General features: G+C 48.3%; 1 protein-coding gene across 5 annotated transcripts; it reads left to right on the plus strand.

Moving 5' to 3' along the window:
- Window positions 1–213: 213 nt before the first annotated feature.
- On the plus strand, window positions 214–21,723 carry LOC118392566 (importin-8-like). Of its 5 annotated transcripts, none has more exons than XM_052460217.1 (25): window positions 214–423; window positions 1,369–1,450; window positions 1,756–1,912; window positions 2,173–2,331; window positions 2,549–2,705; window positions 2,836–2,925; window positions 3,052–3,146; window positions 3,278–3,362; window positions 3,536–3,670; window positions 4,035–4,134; window positions 4,299–4,375; window positions 4,511–4,627; window positions 4,726–4,815; window positions 5,464–5,629; window positions 5,744–5,904; window positions 11,346–11,471; window positions 12,332–12,407; window positions 12,877–13,002; window positions 13,146–13,243; window positions 13,338–13,433; window positions 13,859–14,079; window positions 14,372–14,574; window positions 15,408–15,632; window positions 15,816–15,961; window positions 16,209–21,723. In XM_052460217.1, the coding sequence occupies exons 1-24, from the start codon at window positions 340–342 to the stop codon at window positions 15,947–15,949; spliced, it is 3,060 nt and encodes a 1,019-aa protein (XP_052316177.1). In that variant the 5' UTR covers window positions 214–339; the 3' UTR covers window positions 15,950–15,961; window positions 16,209–21,723. The 5 variants fall into 5 exon arrangements, with proteins under 5 accessions (XP_052316177.1, XP_052316178.1, XP_052316179.1 ...); XM_052460218.1 differs by having other exon boundaries at window positions 15,816–15,945; XM_052460219.1 differs by having other exon boundaries at window positions 12,332–12,398.
- Window positions 21,724–23,579: the final 1,856 nt, after the last annotated feature.

Consider the following 23,579-nt stretch of genomic DNA (forward strand, 5'->3'; position numbering starts at 1 on the left):
ACCCTTGCCTGCGCCTCTGGTTAAGAAACATCACGTCAAATCAAAGGTTACCACAAATGATTGACTGAAGGGATATTTTCAGTCATGACCACTCCAGTTCTTAAGGTAGCAGTAAAGACTAATCTCTGCAATGTCTATACCTATTACAGAGAGAAGAAGAAAGAGGGGCTACCGTAAATCGCCACTATTTACATTGCTTTGCGTCCACCGCCTGCTGATTGCCGGTAAAATGGGGCAGGGCTAGGGCAGCTCCATAACGCTTTGCCGAATCTGAAGCAGTTCATAAATGTGATTGTGAAACATAGAAATTACCACTCGATTAGACCTGGATTTGACATTATGGATCCCAATAGGATAATTCAAGCCCTGAAAGGGACGATTGATCCCAACCTCCGGATAGCGGCTGAAAACGAACTCAATCAGGTGGGTGGATGCCCAAAATAACTTTGTTGTTTTTGTTATCCGGTCAGCATGAACCCATTTCCAGAAAGGGTTGTCCGTGTTTATGATTTGGGATCGCAATAAGGCCGTGTTTCGGGATCAATGATTAGTCCTTCTATAACTTATGTTTGCATCTCTCTGTTTATTGTGTAGGACACGAAACAGTAGATTGACATGTAATGTAACTTGCAACACAAACTGTTGCACCGGAGAACAATATAATTGTGAGGGAGAGTGCGCCCACTGTGCAGCAGTCCGGAGATGGAGCTATTCGTGAAACAATGTAACTAGCAAGTGTCCGATTGGATTGGAATTGTAGACGTCACGCGCGAGTTTGCAGCAATTTCAGCCAGCGATAGTAAAAGTTTACAATTTCGATGGTTCATTGGATTTGACCGGTGAATTCTAACCGGGACAAATGATTGGTGTGTCTGTATGAAATGCCTGTCAGTCAGTGATGCAACCAATTGAAATTAGGAGCATTTGCCGGAGACGGAACACTGACAAGGAGAGGAGGGAGATAAAGAAAGAGCGAGGTAAAAGAGAAAGAATTCGGGTTCAAAATATCCCTCCTTTTTTAATTGTTGTTTCCTGGTTATAACTTTGACAGACCCTGGCTCTTTTTTACAACCTTAAATCTGATAACTGGTCTGACAAAATTGATGTGAGTGTGAGAGGAGCGAATAGGCTACATGCTTCACCTGCTCTGTGTTTTCCTTGTTCTTCAGTTAGTATTGACATCAACAAACAACCTGGGAGTCCACCTCCTTACACTCTGCTCTGTCATCATATAATTGTTTTGACCACTGTGCTCACTGTGCGCTGTAGATGTGACGCTGACACCTGAAGTAGTCAGGCGCTTAACTTTATGTGGTCCGATTTGGGTTGAGCTCATTTTAAAACAGTGTCTTATTTTGTGTGTTCCAGTCGTACAAGATCATCAACTTCGCCCCCACTCTGCTCCAGATCATTGTGTCTGAACAGGTGGAGTTCCCTGTTCGCCAAGCAGGTAAGAACCTTGCCTCAGAACATGACATAAAGACCTGCATCTGGCTGTTTTTAAAACATCACTGGACCAATGCAACAACTATAAACAACACTGATAATAGCCTCACTTTGGGCCTGTGTCCAGGACACAGATTAAGCCTAGTCCTGGGCAAAAGATCACTTTCAATGAAGGTTCTTCATCAAGCATGCTTTTTAGTCCAGGACTAAGCTTAATCTGTGCCCGGGAAACTGGCACATGAATGAATGAATGAATTGTAAGGTATAATTGTGTCAGTCTTGCCAGTCTGAGTGATCTCTGTTTGCCAGCGGCCATCTACTTAAAGAACATGGTGAGCCAGTACTGGCAGGACCGCGAGCCCTCTCTAGGGGAGGTGGTGTTCCCCTTCAACATCCACGAGAACGACCGCACTCAGATCAGAGACAACATCGTGGAGGGCATCATCCAGTGTCCCGAGTCCATCCGGTGGGTCCTGCTGTCCTAACCTCCTTTACCTCCCTTAACCCACTAACCCTTAACTCTTAGCCTGATACTCAGGGCAGCTGGTGCCCTGCTCCGGGTCCTCTGCTCTGATCTACCTAGAGTCTTTGAAACACGGTCACTTGACTGTATAGATCATCTGTGACTACAAGTGCCCAATGAAGAGGGATGGGAGGATCGTTTAGTGATGGCATGTTATAGAAAGAATACAATGCTGATGTATGTGTGTGTATTCTCTCTCCCAGGGCCCAGTTGACAGTGTGTTTGCGAGCCATCATAAAGCATGACTTCCCTGGGCGCTGGACGGCCATAGTGGATAAGATCGGCCTGTATCTGCAGTCTCAGAACAGTGGCAGCTGGTACGGCAGCCTGCTGGCCCTCTACCAGCTTGTCAAGACCTACGAGTGAGTCAACCAACCGGCGCTGTTTGTCCCACCTGAGGACCCGTCACTCTCACTAGTGATCAAGTCGTAACGATGCAGTGTTTTGAGCCACCATTTTCAGTCCTAGTTTAGTAGTTCTAGTGTATAAGCTGAGTGATATAAATGATTATTTCATTTACATTTTTCAGTCATTGCACCCAGCCTGTTGTCGACGATATCGTGTGTGTGTGTGTGTCAGGTATAAGAAGGCGGAGGAGAGGGATCCGCTGCTAGCAGCCATGCAGATCTTCCTGCCCCGTATACAGCAGCTCGTCACCCAGCTACTGCCTGACGGCACCATCTTCTCTGTCCTCATACAGAAACAGATCCTCAAGATCTTCCACGCACTCGTACAGGTGAGAGAAGAGACTGTGTGTGTGACTGACTGACTGTGCGTGCTCAAGTGTCTGTGACTGACTGCATGTGGCATGCGTGTGCAATTGTGTGTGATACTAATACCAGTGTCTCTCTATTCTGCTCCTACAGTACTCCCTGCCTCTCCAGCTGATTAATAACACAGTCATTACCCAGTGGATGGAGCTCCTCAGAGCTGTTATGGACAGAGATGTCCCCCCAGTACGTTTTATTTCGTCATCCTTATTTGTGTAGACCTGCCAGCCTCCTGCGAATTCTTCGACCTACGTTTTTTTTTATTGAAAGGGAGTGGCGAACCTCTGTTGTGTGTGTGTGTGTGGTTGCTAGGAGACGTTGGAAGTGGATGAGGATGACCGTCCTGACTTGGTGTGGTGGAAGAGTAAGAAGTGGGCCCTATACATCATCACCAGACTGTTCGAGAGGTGAGGGGACACGGGAGATGTATTTGTGTGTTGATGAATTTGGATGTATGTTGATGTGAATATGTTTGTTTGATTGTGGATCGTAGCCTTTTTTTTCAGTCTAACCATGTTGCTCTATACTTGTGTGGCAGGTACGGAAGCCCAGGCAACGTGACAAAGGAGTACTTTGAGTTTGCAGACTTTTTCTTGAAGACGTACGCTGTAGGGATCCAACAGGTAAGAGTCTGTAACATTCTAAATATGACATCCCGCTTGAATGTATAGATTGTCTGTTAGTCCACATCTACCAATGGTGTGTGTGTGTGTGTGTGTGTGTGTGGCAGTAGTCTTCCGTTTAGTCTGACCCCGTACGATCTGGTGTGACCTCGTCTCTGGGTGGTCTCCTTCAGGTCCTGTTGAAGGTGCTGGACCAACACCGACAGAAGCAGTATGTCACGCCTCACGTCCTCCAGAAGTCTCTTAACTACCTGAACCAGGGCCTGTCTCACTCCCTCACCTGGAAACACATGAAGCCACACATGCAGGTGGGTCAGACAGACACCACGACACCTGTATCTCTGTGACACACTAATAATAATGGATTGGATTTATATTTAGGTCTTTTCCATCACAAATGTGGGAAATTACACCTTGTTATGCCGGTGTGTGACATTTTGGATTGAGTTACAGTATGTGGCAGGTGATGATCAAAGTTAAATTTGTCTAATCTTTCTGTCAGCATTTATATCTGCTGTTTTATATACTTAGTAATTGAGCTAATCAGAATACTGCTATGCTTCTGAAAACGATGTTACAATTCCACTTTTAGTAGTTAACCTGAGTGTGTGTGTGTGTGTGTGTGTGTGTGTGTGTGTGTGTGTGTGTGTGTGTGTACTGTGCGTTCCACAGACCATCAGCCAAGAGGTGATCTTCCCTCTAATGTGTTACAAAGACGAGGATGAGAAACTGTGGCAGGAGGATCCATACGAGTACATCCGCATGAAATTCAGTGAGTACACACGTTCTGTAACTCAATCAGTTAGTAGTTACGGAGGTAGTGGGACGTTGTATGGTCAGTATACATACTGACATGTTAGGTTGAAAATGTATGGCTTCCACAGAATAGAGATAAGGTCAATTGTGATCTTGGCTGGGTTTCATTCTCTGTTCCAGATGTGTATGATGACCATGCCCTCCCTGCCACCGCCGCCCAGAGCCTCCTGTGTAAAGCAGCCCGCAAGAGGAAGGAGGTGAGTGGAGAACCACACTAGAACCAAACAAAAACTACCCAACACTCCTAACTAGGTTACTTTCCTCATTTCCTTTCCTTAACTGAGTCTTCTGATATGACTTGCATCACTGCTCTGCCCCCCTTCCCCTCCCAGGTTCTTCCCCAGATGATGGAGTTCTGCCACCAGATCATGATGGAGCCCTCTGCTGACCCCCGCAGGAAGGATGGGGCGCTGCATGTCATCGGCTCACTAGCCGAACTCCTACTGAAGGTCAACAAGTGTGGCTGTCTCTGTACTTTCCCCTCTTGTTTTATGGCCTGTTTAGTCTATCTGTGACTGAGTCCTCTCTTCCTGTTGTCGTCCTGTAGAAGAGGGTGTACAGGGAGCAGATGGAGCTGATGTTACAGAATTACGTTTTCCCTCTACTCAACTCCCCTCTGGGATACCTCCGGGCCAGGGTGAGACACACACACACGCACGCGTGCGTGCGCTTTCACTCCAGGGCCCCTCTAACCCAACCCTTCTCATGGAGCTGAGAATGGGTGTGTAAGAACATGTAGGGCGGCAGGTAGCCGGTTAGTGGTTAGAGCGTTGGACCGAAAGATTGCAAGATCGAATCTCTGAGCTGACAAGGTAAAAATCCCTGAACAAGGCAGTTATCCCACTGTTCCTAGGCCGTCATTGAAAATAAGAATTTGTTCTTAACTGACTTGCCTAGTTAAAAGAAGGTAAAATAAAAAATAGAAGTGTATGTGTGTTATTGTGTGTGAGCAGATGGCTCCTTCCCTCTTTATACCTACAGTCCTGTTGGGTGCTACATTCCATACAGTCCATCCATATGAGTCAGAATGGTCTGTCAGTCCTGTTTTATATGGATTAAACATCCCCCTTCAGCTTTCTGCGTTTCTTTACCCTCCTCACCCCTGCTATTTTACTTACTGGCCCTCTTCAGGCTGGTGATCGTGTTGGGAAGCACCACTGCACATTTTGGTGACTGGAAGTGGACAGCGCTGATTTGTACATAATGTGGATCGGCTCCACACTGGTAGCGATGCCCATCCGTGTGGTATATAGATCAGTGATTGTGACCCTGTGTTTGTCCTCAGTCGTGCTGGGTGCTGCATTCGTTCAGCCCGCTGCGTTTCCATAACGAGTTGGTCCTGAGGAATGCGGTGGAGCTGGTCAAACAGGGCCTCATAGCAGACAAGGAGATGCCCGTCAAGGTGGAGGCTGCTATCGCCTTGCAGACACTGGTCAGCAACCAGGAGCAAGGTCTGAGGTTCACACACACGCACGGACGTGCACACATGCATACAAACATGCACAAGCGTCGCTAGCACAGACACACACACACACACACTCTGAACCCTCTCTGCCTCTCTTTAGCTAAGGTCTACATCAGGCCCTACATCCGGCCTGTCATGCAGGAGCTGCTCCACGTCATCAAGGAGACGGAGAACGATGACCTCACTAATGTCATTCAGAAGATGATCTGCGAGTACAACCAGGAAGTGGCTGTCATCGCCGTCGACATGACCCAGAACCTGGTACGCCCCCTATGCCACCACTGGCATGCTCTACTGTTTAACAAGATCTCTGTGTGTGTGTGAGAAAGAGGCAGGAGGTATGTATACTATCTTCACCAGTATGATTCTACATTAAGAGTGCATCAAACCTCGCTCTGTCTCTCTGTGTCTCTCTGTGTCTCTCTGTGTCTCTCTGTGTCTCTCTGTGTCTCTCTGTGTCTCTGCGTGTCTGTCTCTGCGTGTCTGTCTCTGCGTGTCTGTCTCTGCGTGTCTGTCTCTGCGTGTCTGTCTCTGCGTGTCTGTTTCTCCGTGTGTGTCTGTGTGTCTGTCTCTGTGTGTCTGTCTCTGTGTGTCTGTCTCTGTGTGTCTGTCTCTGTGTGTCTGTCTCTGCGTGTCTGTTTCTCCGTGTATGTCTGTGTGTCTGTCTCTGTGTGTCTGTCTCTGTGTGTCTGTCTCTGTGTCTGTCTCTGTGTGTCTGTCTCTGTGTGTCTGTCTCTGTGTGTCTGTCTCTGTGTGTCTGTCTCTGTGTGTCTGTCTCTGTGTGTCTGTCTCTGCGTGTCTGTCTCTCCGTGTGTCTGTCTCTGTGTGTCTGTCTCTGTGTGTCTGTCTCTGTGTGTCTGTCTCTGTGTGTCTGTCTCTGCGTGTCTGTCTCTGCGTGTCTGTCTCTGCGTGTCTGTTTCTCCGTGTCTGTTTCTCCGTGTCTGTTTCTCCGTGTCTGTCTCTGTGTGTCTGTCTCTGTGTGTCTGTCTCTGTGTGTCTGTTTCTCTGTGTGTCTGTCTCTGTGTGTCTGTTTCTCTGTTTCTCTGCGTGTCTGTTTCTCTGCGTGTCTGTTTCTCTGCGTGTCTGTTTCTCTGCGTGTCTGTTTCTCTGCGTGTCTGTGTCTCTGCGTGTCTGTGTCTCTGCGTGTCTGTGTCTCTGCGTGTCTGTGTCTCTGCGTGTCTGTGTCTCTGCGTGTCTCTGCGTGTCTGTCTCTGCGTGTCTGTGTCTCTGCGTGTCTATGTCTCTGCGTGTCTGCGTGTCTGCGTCTCTGCGTGTCTGTGTCTCTGCGTGTCTCTGCGTGTCTGTCTCTGCGTGTCTCTGCGTGTCTGTCTCTGCGTGTCTCTGCGTGTCTGTCTCTGCGTGTCTGTCTCTGCGTGTCTGTCTCTGCGTGTCTGTCTCTGCGTGTCTGTCTCTGCGTGTCTGTCTCTGCGTGTCTCTGCGTGTCTGTCTCTGCGTGTCTGTCTCTCTGTGTCTGTCTCTCTGTGTCTGTCTCTCTGTGTCTGTCTCTCTGTGTCTGTCTCTGTGTCTCTGCGTGTCTGTCTCTGCGTGTCTGTCTCTGTGTCTCTGCGTGTCTGTCTCTGCGTGTCTGTCTCTGCGTGTCTGTCTCTGCGTGTCTGTCTCTGCGTGTCTGTCTCTCTGGTTCTGCGTGTCTGTCTCTCTGGTTCTCTGTGTCTGTCTCTGCGTGTCTGTGTCTCTGCGTGTCTGTCTCTCTGTGTCTGTCTCTCTGTGTCTCTGCGTGTATGTCTCTGCGTGTCTGTTTCTCTGTGTCTGTTTCTCTGTGTCTGTCTCTGCGTGTCTGTTTCTCTGTGTCTGTCTCTGCGTGTCTCTGTCTCTGTGTCTGTCTCTGTGTGTCTGTCTCTGCGTGTCTCTGTCTCTGCATGTCTGTTTCTCTGCGTGTATGTCTCTCTCTGTGTCTCTGTGTCTCTCTCTGTGTCTGTCTCTGCGTGTCTCTCTCTGTGTCTGTCTCTGCGTGTCTCTGCGTGTCTCTGTCTCTGCGTGTCTCTGTCTCTGCGTGTCTCTGCGTGTCTCTGCGTGTCTCTGTCTCTGCGTGTCTCTGTCTCTGCGTGTCTCTGTCTCTGCGTGTCTCTGTCTCTGCATGTCTCTGCGTGTCTCTGTCTCTGCGTGTCTCTGCGTGTCTCTGTCTCTGCGTGTCTCTGTCTCTGCGTGTCTCTGCGTGTCTCTGTCTCTGCGTGTCTCTGTCTCTGCGTGTCTCTGCGTGTCTCTGCGTGTCTCTGCGTGTCTCTGTCTCTGCGTGTCTCTGCGTGTCTCTGTGTCTGTCTCTCTGTGTCTGTCACTCTGTGTCTGTCACTCTGTGTCTGTCTCTCTGTGTCTGTCTCTCTGTGTCTGTCTCTCTGTGTCTGTCTCTCTGTGTCTGTCTCTCTGTGTCTCTGTGTCTGTGTCTCTGCGTGTCTGTCTCTGCGTGTCTGTCTCTGCGTGTCTGTCTCTGCGTGTCTGTCTCTGCGTGTCTGTCTCTCTGTGTCTCTGTGTCTGTCTCTGCGTGTCTGTCTCTCTGTGTCTCTGTGTCTGTCTCTGCGTGTCTGTCTCTGCGTGTCTGTGTCTCTGTGTCTGTCTCTCTGGTTCTCTGTGTCTGTCTCTGCGTGTCTGTGTCTCTGCGTGTCTGTCTCTCTGTGTCTCTGTGTCTGTCTCTGCGTGTCTGTCTCTCTGTGTCTCTGTGTCTGTCTCTGCGTGTCTGTCTCTGCGTGTCTGTGTCTCTGTGTCTGTCTCTCTGGTTCTCTGTGTCTGTCTCTGCGTGTCTGTGTCTCTGCGTGTCTGTCTCTCTGTGACTGTCTCGCTGTGTCTGTCTCTCTGTGTCTCTGCGTGTCTGTTTCTCTGTGTCTGTCTCTGCGTGTCTGTTTCTCTGTGTCTGTCTCTGCGTGTCTGTGTCTGTCTCTGCGTGTCTGTGTCTCTGCGTGTCTCTGTCTCTGTGTCTGTCTCTGTCTCTGCGTGTCTCTGTCTCTGTATCTGTTTCTCTGTGTCTGTCTCTGCGTGTCTGTTTCTCTGTGTCTGTCTCTGCGTGTCTGTGTCTCTGCGTGTCTGTGTCTCTGCGTGTCTGTGTCTCTGCGTGTCTCTGTCTCTGCGTGTCTCTGTCTCTGCGTGTCTCTGCGTGTCTCTGCGTGTCTCTGTCTCTGCGTGTCTCTGTCTCTGCGTGTCTCTGTCTCTGCGTGTCTCTGCGTGTCTCTGTCTCTGCGTGTCTCTGCGTGTCTCTGTCTCTGCGTGTCTCTGCGTGTCTCTGCGTGTCTCTGTCTCTGCGTGTCTCTGTCTCTGCGTGTCTCTGTCTCTGCGTGTCTCTGCGTGTCTCTGTCTCTGCGTGTCTCTGTCTCTGCGTGTCTCTGCGTGTCTCTGTCTCTGTGTCTGTCTCTGCGTCTGTGTCTGTCTCTGCGTGTCTGTCTCTGCGTGTCTGTCTCTCTGTGTCTGTCTCTCTGGTTCTCTGTGTCTGTCTCTGCGTGTCTGTGTCTCTGCGTGTCTGTCTCTCTGTGACTGTCTCGCTGTGTCTGTCTCTCTGTGTCTCTGCGTGTCTGTTTCTCTGTGTCTGTCTCTGCGTGTCTGTTTCTCTGTGTCTGTCTCTGCGTGTCTGTTTCTCTGTGTCTGTTTCTCTGTGTCTGTCTCTGCGTGTCTGTGTCTCTGTGTGTCTGTCTCTGTGTGTCTGTCTCTGTGTGTCTGTCTCTGCGTGTCTCTGTCTCTGTGTCTGTTTCTCTGTGTCTGTCTCTGCGTGTCTGTTTCTCTGTGTCTGTCTCTGCGTGTCTGTGTCTCTGCGTGTCTGTGTCTGTCTCTGTGTCTCTGTCTCTGTGTCTCTGTCTCTGCGTGTCTCTGTCTCTGCGTGTCTCTGTCTCTGCGTGTCTCTGTCTCTGCGTGTCTCTGCGTGTCTCTGCGTGTCTCTGCGTGTCTCTGCGTGTCTCTGTCTCTGCGTGTCTCTGTCTCTGCGTGTCTCTGCGTGTCTCTGTCTCTGCGTGTCTCTGCGTGTCTCTGTCTCTGCGTGTCTCTGCGTGTCTCTGTCTCTGCGTGTCTCTGTCTCTGCGTGTCTCTGCGTGTCTCTGTCTCTGCGTGTCTCTGCGTGTCTCTGTCTCTGCGTGTCTCTGCGTGTCTCTGCGTGTCTCTGTCTCTGCGTGTCTCTGCGTGTCTCTGTCTCTGCGTGTCTCTGTCTCTGCGTGTCTCTGTCTCCGCGTCTCTGTCTCTACGTGTATATGTCTCTGCGTCTCTGTCTCTGTGTCTGTCTCTGCGTGTGTCTGTCTCTGCGTGTGTCTGTCTCTGCGTGTGTCTGTCTCTGCGTGTGTCTGTCTCTGCGTGTGTCTGTCTCTGCGTGTGTCTGTCTCTGCGTGTCTCTGTCTCTGCGTGTCTCTGTCTCTGCGTGTCTCTGTCTCTGCGTGTGTCTGTCTCTGCGTGTGTCTGTCTCTGCGTGTCTCTGTCTCTGCGTGTCTCTGTCTCTGCGTGTCTCTGTCTCTGCGTGTGTCTGTCTCTGCGTGTGTCTGTCTCTGCGTGTCTCTGTCTCTGCGTGTCTCTGTCTCTGCGTGTCTCTGTCTCTGCGTGTCTCTGTCTCTGCGTGTCTCTGTCTCTGCGTGTCTCTGTCTCTGCGTGTGTCTGTCTCTGCGTGTCTCTGTCTCTGCGTGTGTCTGTCTCTGCGTCTCTGTCTCTGCGTGTCTCTGTCTCTGCGTGTCTCTGTCTCTGCGTGTCTCTGTCTCTGCGTGTGTCTGTCTCTGCGTGTGTCTGTCTCTGCGTGTGTCTGTCTCTGCGTGTGTCTGTCTCTGCGTGTGTCTGTCTCTGCGTGTGTCTGTCTCTGCGTCTCTGTCTCTGCGTGTCTGTCTCTGCGTGTCTCTGTCTCTGCGTGTCTCTGTCTCTGCGTGTCTCTGTCTCTGCTTCTCTGTCTCTGCGTGTCTCTGTCTCTGCGTGTGTCTCTGCGTCTCTGCGTGTCTCTGCGTCTCTGTCTCTGCGTGTCTGTCTCTGCGTGTCTCTGTCTCTGCGTCTCTGTCTCTGCGTGTCTCTGTCTCTGTCTCTGCGTGTCTCTGTCTCTGCGTGTCTCTGTCTCTGCGTGTCTCTGTCTCTATGTGTCTGTCTCTGCGTGTCTCTGTCTCTGCGTTTTATGTGTGTGTGTGTGTAAAGGCGCCCGCATGCTTCCTATCTGAAACAGTTTGTGCATATATTATGACAACATTTTGTGACGTTTTTGTTTGATTGGTCTTCAGGCTGAGATTGTATGTGTGTCTCCAGGCTGAGATTGTATGTGTGTCTCCAGGCTGAGATTGTATGTGTGTCTCCAGGCTGAGATTGTATGTGTGTCTCCAGGCTGAGATTGTATGTGTGTCTCCAGGCTGAGATTGTATGTGTGTCTCCAGGCTGAGATTGTATGTGTGTCTCCAGGCTGAGATTGTATGTGTGTCTCCAGGCTGAGATTGTATGTGTGTCTCCAGGCTGAGATTGTATGTGTGTCTCCAGGCTGAGATTGTATGTGTGTCTCCAGGCTGAGATTGTATGTGTGTCTCCAGGCTGAGATTGTATGTGTGTCTCCAGGCTGAGATTGTATGTGTGTCTCCAGGCTGAGATTGTATGTGTGTCTCCAGGCTGAGATTGTACGTGTGTCTCCAGGCTGAGATTGTACGTGTGTCTCCAGGCTGAGATTGTACGTGTGTCTCCAGGCTGAGATTGTACGTGTGTCTCCAGGCTGAGATTGTATGTGTGTCTCCAGGCTGAGATTGTATGTGTGTCTCCAGGCTGAGATCTTCACCAAGGTGCTACAGAGTGAAGAGTATGAGGAGAGTGAAGACAAGACGGTGATGGCTCTGGGGATCCTCAGCACCATAGACACCATACTCACTGTTATGGAGGACCACAAGGAGGTGAGACCAACTGTATACTCACGCATTCTATAGATGTACACACACACACACACACACACTCACCCTATTCCAAATCGAGTCCTCTGAAGCTCCAGTTGAATGTGTGATTGATTTGCTCCCTCTCCCCTGCTTTGTGTGAACACACAGTGCTATTGAACATCCTGTATGTCAGACTAGGGCTGTGACGGTCATGGGATTTTGGATGACAGTAATTGGCCAGCCAAATGACTGTGCTCTCCGTAATAACCGTTTTCCCTCTCCGCTCCTGACCACATGTGCCGCCATAGAAATAGAATGAATAGAACGGGCGTCCCCATTCAAGTCGATGATGGTGTGATGGGTGGACTGGCGGCCATTGCGAGTGCACCCATAGAAGTAGAAACAGGAAGTGTACCCGTCAATATGTGCTGTGATTTGTCGATTCAACTCCACTGACATTACAGAACTACATGAGCCACACCAGTTAACACCATTTGAATGAACAATGTGCATTTCATAACGTTGTTAAGAGTCCATGTTACCGCAGAAACACTCAACCGTACGATTTGCCCTGCCGCTCTGTCTTCAGTCAGCTGTTCCTTCCACATTTTCCGTTTATGACTGTTATTTTATCCATAACAGTTGGTTATACGGTAATTGTGCCGCCCTCCCTATGTCAGACCGATGTTAGCCTGGGATCAATAGATCTTTGACCTTTTGATATCTCTCTCTCTCTTTCTGCCTGTATCTTTCCTCTCTCACCCTCTTGACTGTCTCGTTCTTTCGTTATCGTGTTCTCTCTCTTCCCCTCTCTCCATCTCTCTCTCTCTCTCTCTCTCTCTCTCTCTCTCTTCCCCTCTCTCTCTCCCTCTCTCTCTCAGATCACTCAGCAGTTGGAGGGCATCTGTTTACAGGTGATAGGCCTGGTGCTGCAGAAGCCCATCATAGGTATGGCAGGTGTGTGTGCTCACGTCACTGTCTGTTTTTGTGTGTACACACATACTCATTTGTTTGCTGTGTGTGTGTCTTCTTCTGTGTGACCTTTTGTGGGTGTGTGTGTGTGTGCTTTTCACACACACATTACACAATAACCATATTAATCTCACTTCCTGTTCCATTGAGCTACCCCCCCCGTCTTGTATAGCACCTTGTCCATTTCCGTCGCACAATGAGCACGGTCTAATTATCAAAAGATGTTCCCCTTTTGCTTCCCAAATCCCAGATAACCAAGCACCGTGTGTGTGTGTGTGTGTGTGTGAGTAAGGCGAGAATACAGCTCTATGTTAATGAATGGGTTATGTGATAACTTGTATAATGTTAGTTTCCTTCAAGAAGAGTGTGGGGGGTCACTGTGAAAGATTGTTTATCTCTCAAAGGGAAACATCAATTCGATGATCTGTTTCCTCCTCTTCTCTCTCCCCTCCAGAGTTCTACGAGGAGATTCTGTCCCTGGGGTTTGGGTTGACCTGCCAGACCATCTCCCCTCAGATGTGGCAGCTACTGGCGGTGCTCTACGAGGTCTTCCAGAACGACTGCTTTGACTACTTCACGGGTAGAGTACTGAGTCACTGAGTGAGAATATTGGGCTTACACACCTGTCTCGTGAACATTGAACATCACAGTGAATGTGATGTCGAATAGCATGATGGTGATACTGGCCAAACATGCTGATGATCACGGTCTGTTCTCTTTCAGATATGATGCCTCTTTTGCACAACTACGTTACCGTGGATACAGACATGCTCCTGTCCAACCCCAAATATTTAGAGGTCATATACAACATGTGCAAAAAGGTGAGCGTGAGCATATATATGTGTGTGTGTGTGTGTGTGTTCAGGTAGAGTTTGATGAAGTGTCCCATGTTGACCTTTGACTCCTGTGCTGTAGGTGCTGACCAGTGATGCAGGTGAGGATGCAGAGTGTCACGCTGCTAAGCTGCTAGAGGTCATCGTGCTCCAGTGTCGGGGGAGGGGCATTGACCAGGTGAGAGGGACCGCGGAGGCTTCTGGGTAGTATTTAAGGGTAGAAGTGGTCCCAGTTCAGCCCAAATCAGTTTGCACGGTCTTTCCTCTTCATACCCTCAATCTCCCGTTGGGAGGGATGATTGCTATCAATATTGAATTGATTCTTCTCTCTCACCCGCATGTGATTTGGCACAGTTGTATCTCTTGTTTGCTCTCTCTCTCTCTCGCTCTCTCTCTCGCTCTCTCTCTCGCTCTCTCTCTCGCTCTCTCTCTCGCTCTCTCGCTCTCTCTCTCGCTCTCTCGCTCTCTCGCTCTCTCGCTCTCTCGCTCTCTCGCTCTCTCGCTCTCTCGCTCTCTCTCTCTCTCTCTCTCTCTCGCTCTCGCTCTCGCTCTCTCGCTCTCTCGCTCTCTCTCTCTCTCTCTCTCACTCCCCCCTTCCTCCAGTGTATCCCGTTGTTCGTGGAGGCTGTGTTGGAGAGGCTAACCAGAGGTGTGAAGTCCAGTGAGCTGAGGACCATGTGTCTGCAGGTGGCCATCGCTGCTCTCTACTACAACCCAGCCCTGCTCATCCACACGCTGGACAACATGCACTTCCCCCACACCCCACAGCCCATCACCGCTCACTTCATCAACCAGTGGATGAATGACACTGAGTTCTTCCTGGGGTAAGTGTATAAACTAAGCCATGCGCCCTACATCCTACGCCCTATACCCTACCCACTATAAAGTACAGTGGATAAACAACGTGCCCTAAACCACGGTCCCTAAATACTACTGGACCCATACTGTATACGGTCCACTTCATCAACATTATTGTTAGTTATCACTGAGTCACACTGTGTTCTTCCTATAGCAGTGTAAAAACATAAGGGACATGCTATACTTATACCTACTACAGTACACTGTACATGATTAATTCACCACCTACCTGTAGTTCATTGTCTCTCTCTCTCCCAGGCTCCATGACCGTAAGATGTGTATCATCGGACTGAGTGTTCTGATGGAGCTACCCTCCAGGCCAGTGGTGGTAGACGGGATAGCGGCTCAGATTGTCCCCAGCGTCCTGCTCCTCTTCCTGGGGCTCAAACACCTTTACTCCTCCCGCCTCAACAAGCCAGATCTTCTGGCCTGTCCTGGGTTACCGGAGGAAGACCAGAACGGTGAGATGAGGAAAACGGGCGACAGAGGAGGAGAGGAGACAGAACAAATGAGAGGGGAATGGAGAGAGCAGGCAAGAGAGGAGGAGAGAAAAGGAAAGGAGAGATGCTAATACTGTTGACTCAAACCCGCTTCTTGGAAGCCATTGGGTAGGGCCAGGGATAATGTCAATGGTAGAAGTTTAAGACACGACTAACACTAGCTATGGATGTGGTGGGAATCAGTCCTCAGCTGTTCATGTGTGTTGCTTTACACATCAATGGCCAGGTTTCAACACCTATAAACCTCTTTCTCTCTCTCTCTCTCGCTCTTTCTCTCGCTCTCTCTCGCTCTCTCTCGCTCTCTCTCGCTCTCTCTCGCTCTCTCGCTTGACTTCTCACTCTGCCTTCAGGTCATATTAGTTGCACTACATTTCCCTACATGCCGCACGGCAGCTGTGCTGGCATTCCTCAGTCAAGTGTGAAGAACCTGGAGTTCCAGAATATTCAGAGTGCTTCTGGGGGTTGTAGTGTTGTTGTGCAGTCAGACACAAAGGTAGTAGATGAGACGAGCTCCGAGGGAATGACTTTGAGTGTTCTTCTGTCACATTTAGTCTCCATATTCGCTTCATTTGAGTTAATTTACCTTCTGGGAATATAGGAGTGTTATTGGGAACAGCAGGGTACAGGGGAGGTTAGGATGAAGTAAATTGTTATGTATGTTAGCTAAGCAGCTGTTACTGTAATTTGGCATATTTAAAATAGCATTAAGAAGAATTGTGCCTTTCAAAAAGGTCAAAGGGTCATCTTTTTCTATTCATTCTGTTTGTCTGTCTGCGTGTGTGTTGCGTCCACAGAGGAGATCCCTAGTGATGAGGACGAGGTGAATGAGAACTGTAACGCCATGATGCAACAGCAGACTAGCACACGCGTAGGCCACGAGGACGATGAGGAGGAGGAGGATGATGAAGACTACTGGGATGAAGAGGGGCTGGAGAGGACACCCCTGGAGGAGTACAACACACCTCTGGACTATGACAATGGGGAGGACGAGTACCAGTTCTTCACCGCTGCCCTACTCAGTAAGTGGTTACACATCTACACACACCGACTCGCTCACACAGCTACTTGTGCACACACACACACACACACACACACACACACAGGAAAGACAAATATGCATGCATACATGTATGAACGCTCGCCCACACACACACAAACACACAGAGGCATCTAACCCTTACTCTATCCCATGTGTACTATAGGGGTCCAGAACACTGACCAGCCTTGGTACCAGTCTCTGACCACGCCCCTCAGTGATGACCAGAAGAAACAGCTGCAGGAGATCTACAGCCTGTCCCAGCAGAGGAGGAGCACCGCCGCCAAGGGCCAATGGTGAGGCAGAAGAGAGGTACGGGGGACCAATGGGGAGAGAGGACAGGGGGGGGTGAGGGCTAATTGGGAAAGAGGGGAGAGCGCCAATGGGCAGGAGAGATGACAGGAAGCCAATGGGTTGGGAGATGGTGAGGCTGAAGAATAAGGATGCAAGGTGTAAAATACAACATACAGTAAAAGGTTGTTGATTTAAACATGTATTTTGACAAGCATGCTGTATTTTCCATTACGTTGAGTCCTAACACTGTGTCATGTTGTTTCAGAGCTGTAAGAGACATGGCTGGAGGCCTGGATGGAAGGAGGAGTAGCAGCAGAGTTCTGGCCTGATCTGAAGTGGATTTAAAACACATCAAGAACTGTTTCAGACCAGATCTATGTAGACTTTACTGATCCCACCAAGACCGGGCCATCTAGAACCCGTAACTGAACTCGGTGGAGACCCACCAGAGACCATAACACCAGGACTTTACACTACACACTTTACGGTTCACATCTCAGACCGTAATTGGACCACACCCACCCCAGTGAGAGAGAGAGAGAGTGTGTGTGAGATTGATGTCCTGCTCTGTATCACTGACCAGCGAATTCATCTTCTAGTACAGTACAGTCCTTGGGTCTGTGATTCTGTAACTGTGTGAATGTAAGTATTGTACACAAAATCTATAGCCTGACTTTTGTTTGGTCTCGAGAGGACTGGGCAGATGTCCTTGGTTGCCATGGCATCAATCAGAACCATGTGTCAGTTAGTCTGAACCAAAGCTGTGGTGCTAATGGACGGACAGACAGGCATGTTGGGGTGAAGGGTTAGGGGTCAGTGACCTTTAACCCACGGGGGGGGTTCCTTTCACACTGATGGATTGTAATAGGGGGCAAGATGCTGGGAGGAGAGTGTTTGTTTGTCTTTGTTTTATATAACTGTTTTCATTTAACTTAAGAAAATCATAAATGTTATGTAACATCTAGCCGTGTGTGTGTGTGTGTGTGTGTGTGTGTGTGTGTGTGTGTGTGTGTGTGTGTGTGTGTGTGTGTGTGTGTGTGTGTGTGTGTGTGTGTGGCAAAGATTTTATATTGATTTCACATAGAGGATATTGCGGCCGCTGAAACGTTCCGTCTTTGTACGTCTCTCCCTGCTCTGTTGAATCAATACTAGGTCAGAGTTCACTGCTGCGATCAACCCTCATTTATAAAACATCCAGCTCAGTAGCACACAGATGGATTGAACAACTACTGTAACATGTAGGTGAACAGTGTCAGCAGGAGTAAATATGTTTTCATAACATCATTTGCAGGCTTTTCTCTCGGGGCCCATGTTCAAATACTTCAAAATGGATTCCTCCCATCCTCCATGGTTCTGACACAAGACAGAGGGCATAACATGGTGGAATCTGGCTTTCACCAGTCTACCAACTATCTGGACTTGGGTATCAAATTCAAATCACAGCTGGGAGTCTCTCTATGCCCGGCAGTAATTTTTCTCATGTCCCCAGCTGTCGAGAAAGGAGCCAACTGTGAAAGGAGTTTCATCTGGAATGTTAGAGATGTCCAAATACCACAGGGCTTCTTTCTGCATTTTATAGTCAGTATTTGATTCTCTAGTGGAGTCAGAGGGCTCTGCTTGCAGGGTTGGGAGTCAGATCCTGATGTTTCATATGGGACGCTTGGATGGGTTTTGGTGCGGCAACGGCGTTCTTGCTCTCCCTCTCTCTCTCCCTGTGTTAGTATTCTGTGTGTGTTCGGCTGCAGTTTGTATGTTCTAGCCCACTGCATTTTCGACTGAAGACTGTGTGTGTGCAGGACAGTAAGGAGCAGCCAAGCGTTGAAGAGCTGTCGAACTCTGCGGGCAGTGAAACCAACATAGGGTGTGTGTTATGTTGTTGACTAGTGTCTGGAGTTGTTTCTCTCCAGAAAATGTTCTGTTGCAATCTGCCTCTGCACTTAAGCACCGCAGTGAATTATGTTCTCCAACAAACACCCTCCCTCTCTCTTCATTTCTATTGGTCGGTATGATTGTTTTATGTAGGTGATGTTGCGTATACCTGACACTTCCAGGCCATGCTAGGATGCTGTTACACTAATCTGTGAGAGAGAGAGACGGAGTTAACTCTAGTCTACTGCCCTGGTAATAATGCAGGGGATTCTCTGGCCCCTGTGTCCCAGTCAGGGTGCCTCTCCTCCAGCCTGCCTGGTGGCCTCTTTCCCCCTGGGGAGCAGAGTGGAGGTAATGATGATGGCCATAGACCGTGGTGTGCTGGGCAAAGCTAATCAGATCTGATAGTATAGTCTCACTAAAGCAGAGTATGAGAAGGGCAAACAAGGGCAGAGTCAAAGAGAGAGACCTCACTGCAGTTCAGCAACCGAATAACTTCAGCTCACGGTTAAAAAGGGAGCGGAAGTCTCCAGCTAACTATTGAGTGGAATACTGTGATGTGTGTTTGTTCTCTGGGGCAGCGAACTGCCTGTGGTCTCTGCAGTGTGTGCCTCTGTCAGAATCACTTACATGGATGGATGGATGGATGGATGTGGGTAGGCAAAGATCAGGTGAAGTGAATTTTGTGTCATGTGGTAGTTCCCTGCCCTTTTATAGTCACCCAAAAACACACTCCCACAGAGAACTCTCCTGTGTGCGTGTGTGTGTCCAGGGCACACGGGGATCATCTCCACCCGCCAGTGAAGCTGAGACAGAGATGCAGACTGACAGTGCTGACTGTGTCTCTATCGGCCCTGTGTGAGTCAGAGGTCCCCAGACTCCGCCACGGATGGTGAGGACTGGAGTGGAATTTTGCTAAGAGGAGTGGACTTCGATGGCACAGGTTGAAGTGTGCTGCCTCGCATTGTAACAATACAGGGTCACTGGTTCAAGCCCCATTCCGGCTGACTCCTCCCCCTCCACCGCTGCATTAGTAATGGGATATTTGATTCCTAATGGGGGTCTTGGCTACTTTGCAACCCCTTCTCACACTCCAGTTAATTGCATTTGCTTTGGTAATGAGGGAGTCTGATTGCATATCATGAATCATGCGCCACTCTCCCGCCCTTGTGCCCCTTCCACTTGAATCCCAAAGTTTTTTTTTAAAGAGAGCGGGTCTCCAGTTGGGCTGGTCTGTGATTCACTGTCAACTTTCCCGTTCAGAGGAATAAGGCAACCTCCGAGAGCGTTCCACACACTAAAGAACTTTATTTCCAGAGGACATATATGAGATGGTTCTGTACAGAGAAGAGATGTGAATGAATAAACCAGAATCAGTAATAGCACAAGAGCAATTAATAGACTATAAGGGGATAGTGACATCAGCAAAGGACTAAGTAACACATAGCATCAACTACTATTAACAACTAGCAATCGTAACAACCAACAGTAAATGCACACGTTTCAATAACAACATCACTCACCGTTGTCCACTGGGAGAGAGACTGAGGAGGCTCTGACCTGAGCAGGCAGGACTCTCTGGTATCCTGCCCCCTAGCAACCTATTGGTGGCCTGATGGCAGAGGTCACTGGAAGTTTGGGCAGACAGTTTATGATCCCCGAGTCTCTGGCACCATCCGGTGATGGGTGGAGTGAGCTGCATGAAATTAGAAACCTCGCAGGCAGGAAGATCCATAACAGGTTTAGTCTGACGATTTCCATCCCAAAGCTCTTCATACCTGAGTAGTAGTATTATAATCACCTCTCCTTCTAATGAGCTACTCATCCTCAAGTACACCTGTGAGATTGAACACCACCTCGTGCTGTGATGGGCCTGGTGGTGACATAACTACCAGACCGGCTCGTTTGGTGGCAATCAGCCACCGACCTATAAGCCTAAGGTAATGAAATCAAACGCTATTGTAGAAAGAGAGAGGCCTACACTCGCCTCGAACATGTAACCGTGTCATTACCGATGGATAATGGCTATTGTGGTCGACACGCTCCGTCGCCCACAGGAATCTAGGTCTGCCTAGCCCTGCTGAGCGGTGCGGCAGTTGGTGAGTGCGCCATGCATTCTGAAGGCAATTAGCGCACAGAAAGCCACCTTGAACATTCACAGATGCACCATTCCAATGGGGGAAAAAAGAAGCAAATTAATGAGGCAAAACCGTTTCATTCTTTATAGTCGGAGAGACCACAGAGAGCAGATGTTTGATTTTCTCCTGGTCCCAGAATGGTGAGGTGAATATATGGTGTGCAGCAATGTTCCCTCCATTTTTTTTTTCCGTCACTGAGCAAATTTCAGGTCTGCTGAACGCAAACATTGAAAGTCCTGTACAACTTCCAGGGGGTTTACTGTGAACACTGAGGCTGTACCCTCTTTAAGTTACAGTTTTAACAGTGGCCAAATAGGCTACTTGATCATAATGTTGGCCGACCAGAGAGGACTGGCGTAAAAAACTATGGAGAAAATGCATCCCGTAACATTTTTTTTACATGGAAATAGCTGTTCTATCATTCAGCCGACAGCAGCAGCCTATGTGTGGTGTTCAATGTCGGCCTACATTCCATGAGACTTTTGGGGAAAAAAACACGCAGGGCTTGACATTAACCTGTTTTATCCACTTGTTGTTCAGACAAGGTGATTGAAAATGCTGCTGTGTTGTTTGATGCACGTAACCACTTTACAAAATCAAATGCATTATTATTCTCCTACCATTACTACAGAGAATCAGACGAATTATGCTACACTCTGCCTATTGGCTACTTAGATCATTCAAACCTGTCTCAAAATACAACACTGCCCCTTTAAGACCAAAACAAAAGCTCTTTAACTGACTGGCTTTTCAAAGGTGTCTAGAAATGTACACGTTTTGTGCTCTTGTAGGAAGCAATCACTCCCCTATTGCTGACTATAAATAATCTATAACTGGGCTAATAGTTAGTGAATTATCAGAGGATATGAACAAATGTACATGTGGCTTCATGCAGCTCTTGCTTTGATCTCACAAGTTCATCTACTCATGACCGCTCATGCTGTAAACGCAGTCCAGTTCAAAGTAAACGGCACAGATCCATATATGGCAATAGTCTATTTGCATATAGGCCTACTGCAACTCTGATTGTTTATGCTGCACCATACGGGCTGAGTGTCGCTGTCAATGCAATAGAATCTTACTCCGATGTGTTCTGCCTACAACAATCTCTTGCATAGTTCATTTTGTTTCAGTATGTTTCATTGAAAGTGGCTAATGTTGAGTCAATAGTGTTAACAGGGAAACTCTAGAACAGTGGTCTGCAACCTTTTCTGAGTCAAGATCAAAATGCAAGCTGAGATCTACCGCTTAAATTTGATTTTAACATGACTTAAAAAACGTAAGCCTATGCAACATTAACCAATTAAAACAGTACTGTAGCAGAGGTTTGTGCAGAAAGCTATAAGCCCAATACATTATCACTGCATATTGGCTTTGCTTGAATTGCCCTGCCAGTGTATTGTTCTTCCGAACATTTTTTTAAATAATAGTTTTTTGTTTTTTAATTAGGTAGGCTATATGATCACACTGGTAATAGATCCATTGTTGTATTACTTGTGCGGCACAGCTGAGTGAGCATACATTTCAATAATTTGCTTTTTATTTTAATTTTTCTGGGCTGACGGTGCCTGCATCCCTCCTCTCTCTCTCCTCCACTGACACTGACCAAAAAGGGACAATGTCTTCCAGCTGACGACAACTCCAGTCGCACACGGCATTATTTCTGCCTCATGCACAAATTCATTTTGTTACTCCTATGAACAGAGAAAGTTAAATATTCCTTGATATTAAAAAAGACCCAATCCAACTAATAATAACGCAAGCCTATTAATACGTTCCTACTCATTCATTACTGGTGCACTGCTTGTTGTAAGCGCTGAATACAGTTGACACTGCTAAGTAGAAACTTAAACACCCATTCATAAAAACAGCAGCTCTTTGCTATATTCGTTGACAGTCTCTCTCTAGTCATGGTTTTTAAACGTTTTGAAATCTCACAGTATCAACTTTGCTGTATATTTTTTTTGTGCCTGCTTCAATACTGCGGACACAGTCATCTGAGCCATTCGATTGGCCAGCGGTAAACCTACAGTGCACTTGATATGCTCTCTGGGCCCTCGGAGTTTGTACCTTCTGAACAAACGTACATGCAATTATTGAAAATAGCAACAGTTCGCTTACCCGGCGCAGAGGGCAGATGAATCGGGTACACCTACCCTCAACTGCACGAGACGAATAAAAAGAAAACATAAACATGCTTTAATCGTTGCTTTTTTTACAGAAATGTTTGGCGATTGACCAATCGGGTTGTTGACCATTGAAAATCACTCAACTTTCCAGAGCAATCTCTTGCTTCTCTCTGCGGACTGATATTTCAGCGCGGCAGTCTCGTGGCTAAGTTTAGAGCGAACATTGGTGCGCAAAATGGATACTTATACCCAGGTGAATAGCGAGCGGCTAATGGATGAAACAAATGGTCGAGAAGACGACCTTGATCCGTGTAGCCGTCTAGACGCCAGCTGCTGGGTGAAGAAATGGCCCAGAACAGCCTTCATGATGATGTGAATACAGCAACAGTATCATATGCATTTTATAAGTCAGGGATGGACAACTGGCGGCCCACGGGCCCCACCACATTTAAAATAAAATAATTTTTAAAAACTCCTGTTGGGTCTCAACTGTTGCAAGTTAGAATATACAAGGTGCAATTTCGACACAAAACATCTCTACACCCTATGGCAAAATGTGTACACTTGCAGGAAATTAGCTGTAAAACAGCCTGTTTTCCTATCTGCCCAAAGGCAAAATGAGCAGAATTGCATGAAATTAGTTACAAAATTGCAAAATCTTCTGTCCCATGGCAAACATGTGTAGGATTGCAGCAGTTGCTCTAAAACGAACATTCTCTACACCCCGCGAGCAACTGTGGCTCTCATGAGTTCAGATTTGTTGTGGCCCCCCACCACCATCAAAGTTGTCCCATCCCTGATAGGATATCCTGTCACCGCACAACCCTCTGGCAATGACTAGAGAGCAAGAGAGGGGGAGGAAGGAGAGTAAGGGGAAGGAGTGCTTGACAACTTAGTTGTTTTGCCCTTTAGCATGTCTTTCCCAGTAGCCCCCCCCCCCCCAGGTACTGTCATGCTGGACTCGGCACAGGAGGTGGTTGTCTGCAGGTGTTGCACGCCAGTTTGTTTCCTGGCGGTCTGTACATGGTTCAGTGTCCCCCAGTGTACCCGTTGCCAACCCCCTACTGTGCCATCAGAGCCCTCTCCCTAGTACCCCCCCCCCCCCACTAGCTGTAGTGACAGAAAGCTATTCTCGAAGTAGTAGAAAGGGCAACTGAAGTGTGTTCGTCAAACATGTTATTCATACCCTATTAAAAATGTGCTTTCACGGCAAAGTCTACACTTGTGTTCGGCACATGATTTGATTTAAAGCACGCACATAGCCTATGTGTTTTCATCACGAGTGGAAACACTTTTGTGTGCGTTTGTGTAATTTAGCGCGGTGCAGTGTTGCGTGAGTGTCTTGGAGGCAGTCATAGTTGTCAGTCTGTGTTGCTCTCACCGCCACTCACGTAGCTGCTGACTTGCCACATCCAGGGACTGTTACACACACACTCTGCTGCAGTGAATGAGTGTTAGTAACAAACTCCTCATTATTGAGTTAATAAAGCTGCATAAAAA

The sequence above is a fragment of the Oncorhynchus keta genome, chromosome 13 (genome assembly GCF_023373465.1).
Source record: "Oncorhynchus keta strain PuntledgeMale-10-30-2019 chromosome 13, Oket_V2, whole genome shotgun sequence".
NCBI lineage: Eukaryota > Metazoa > Chordata > Actinopteri > Salmoniformes > Salmonidae > Oncorhynchus > Oncorhynchus keta.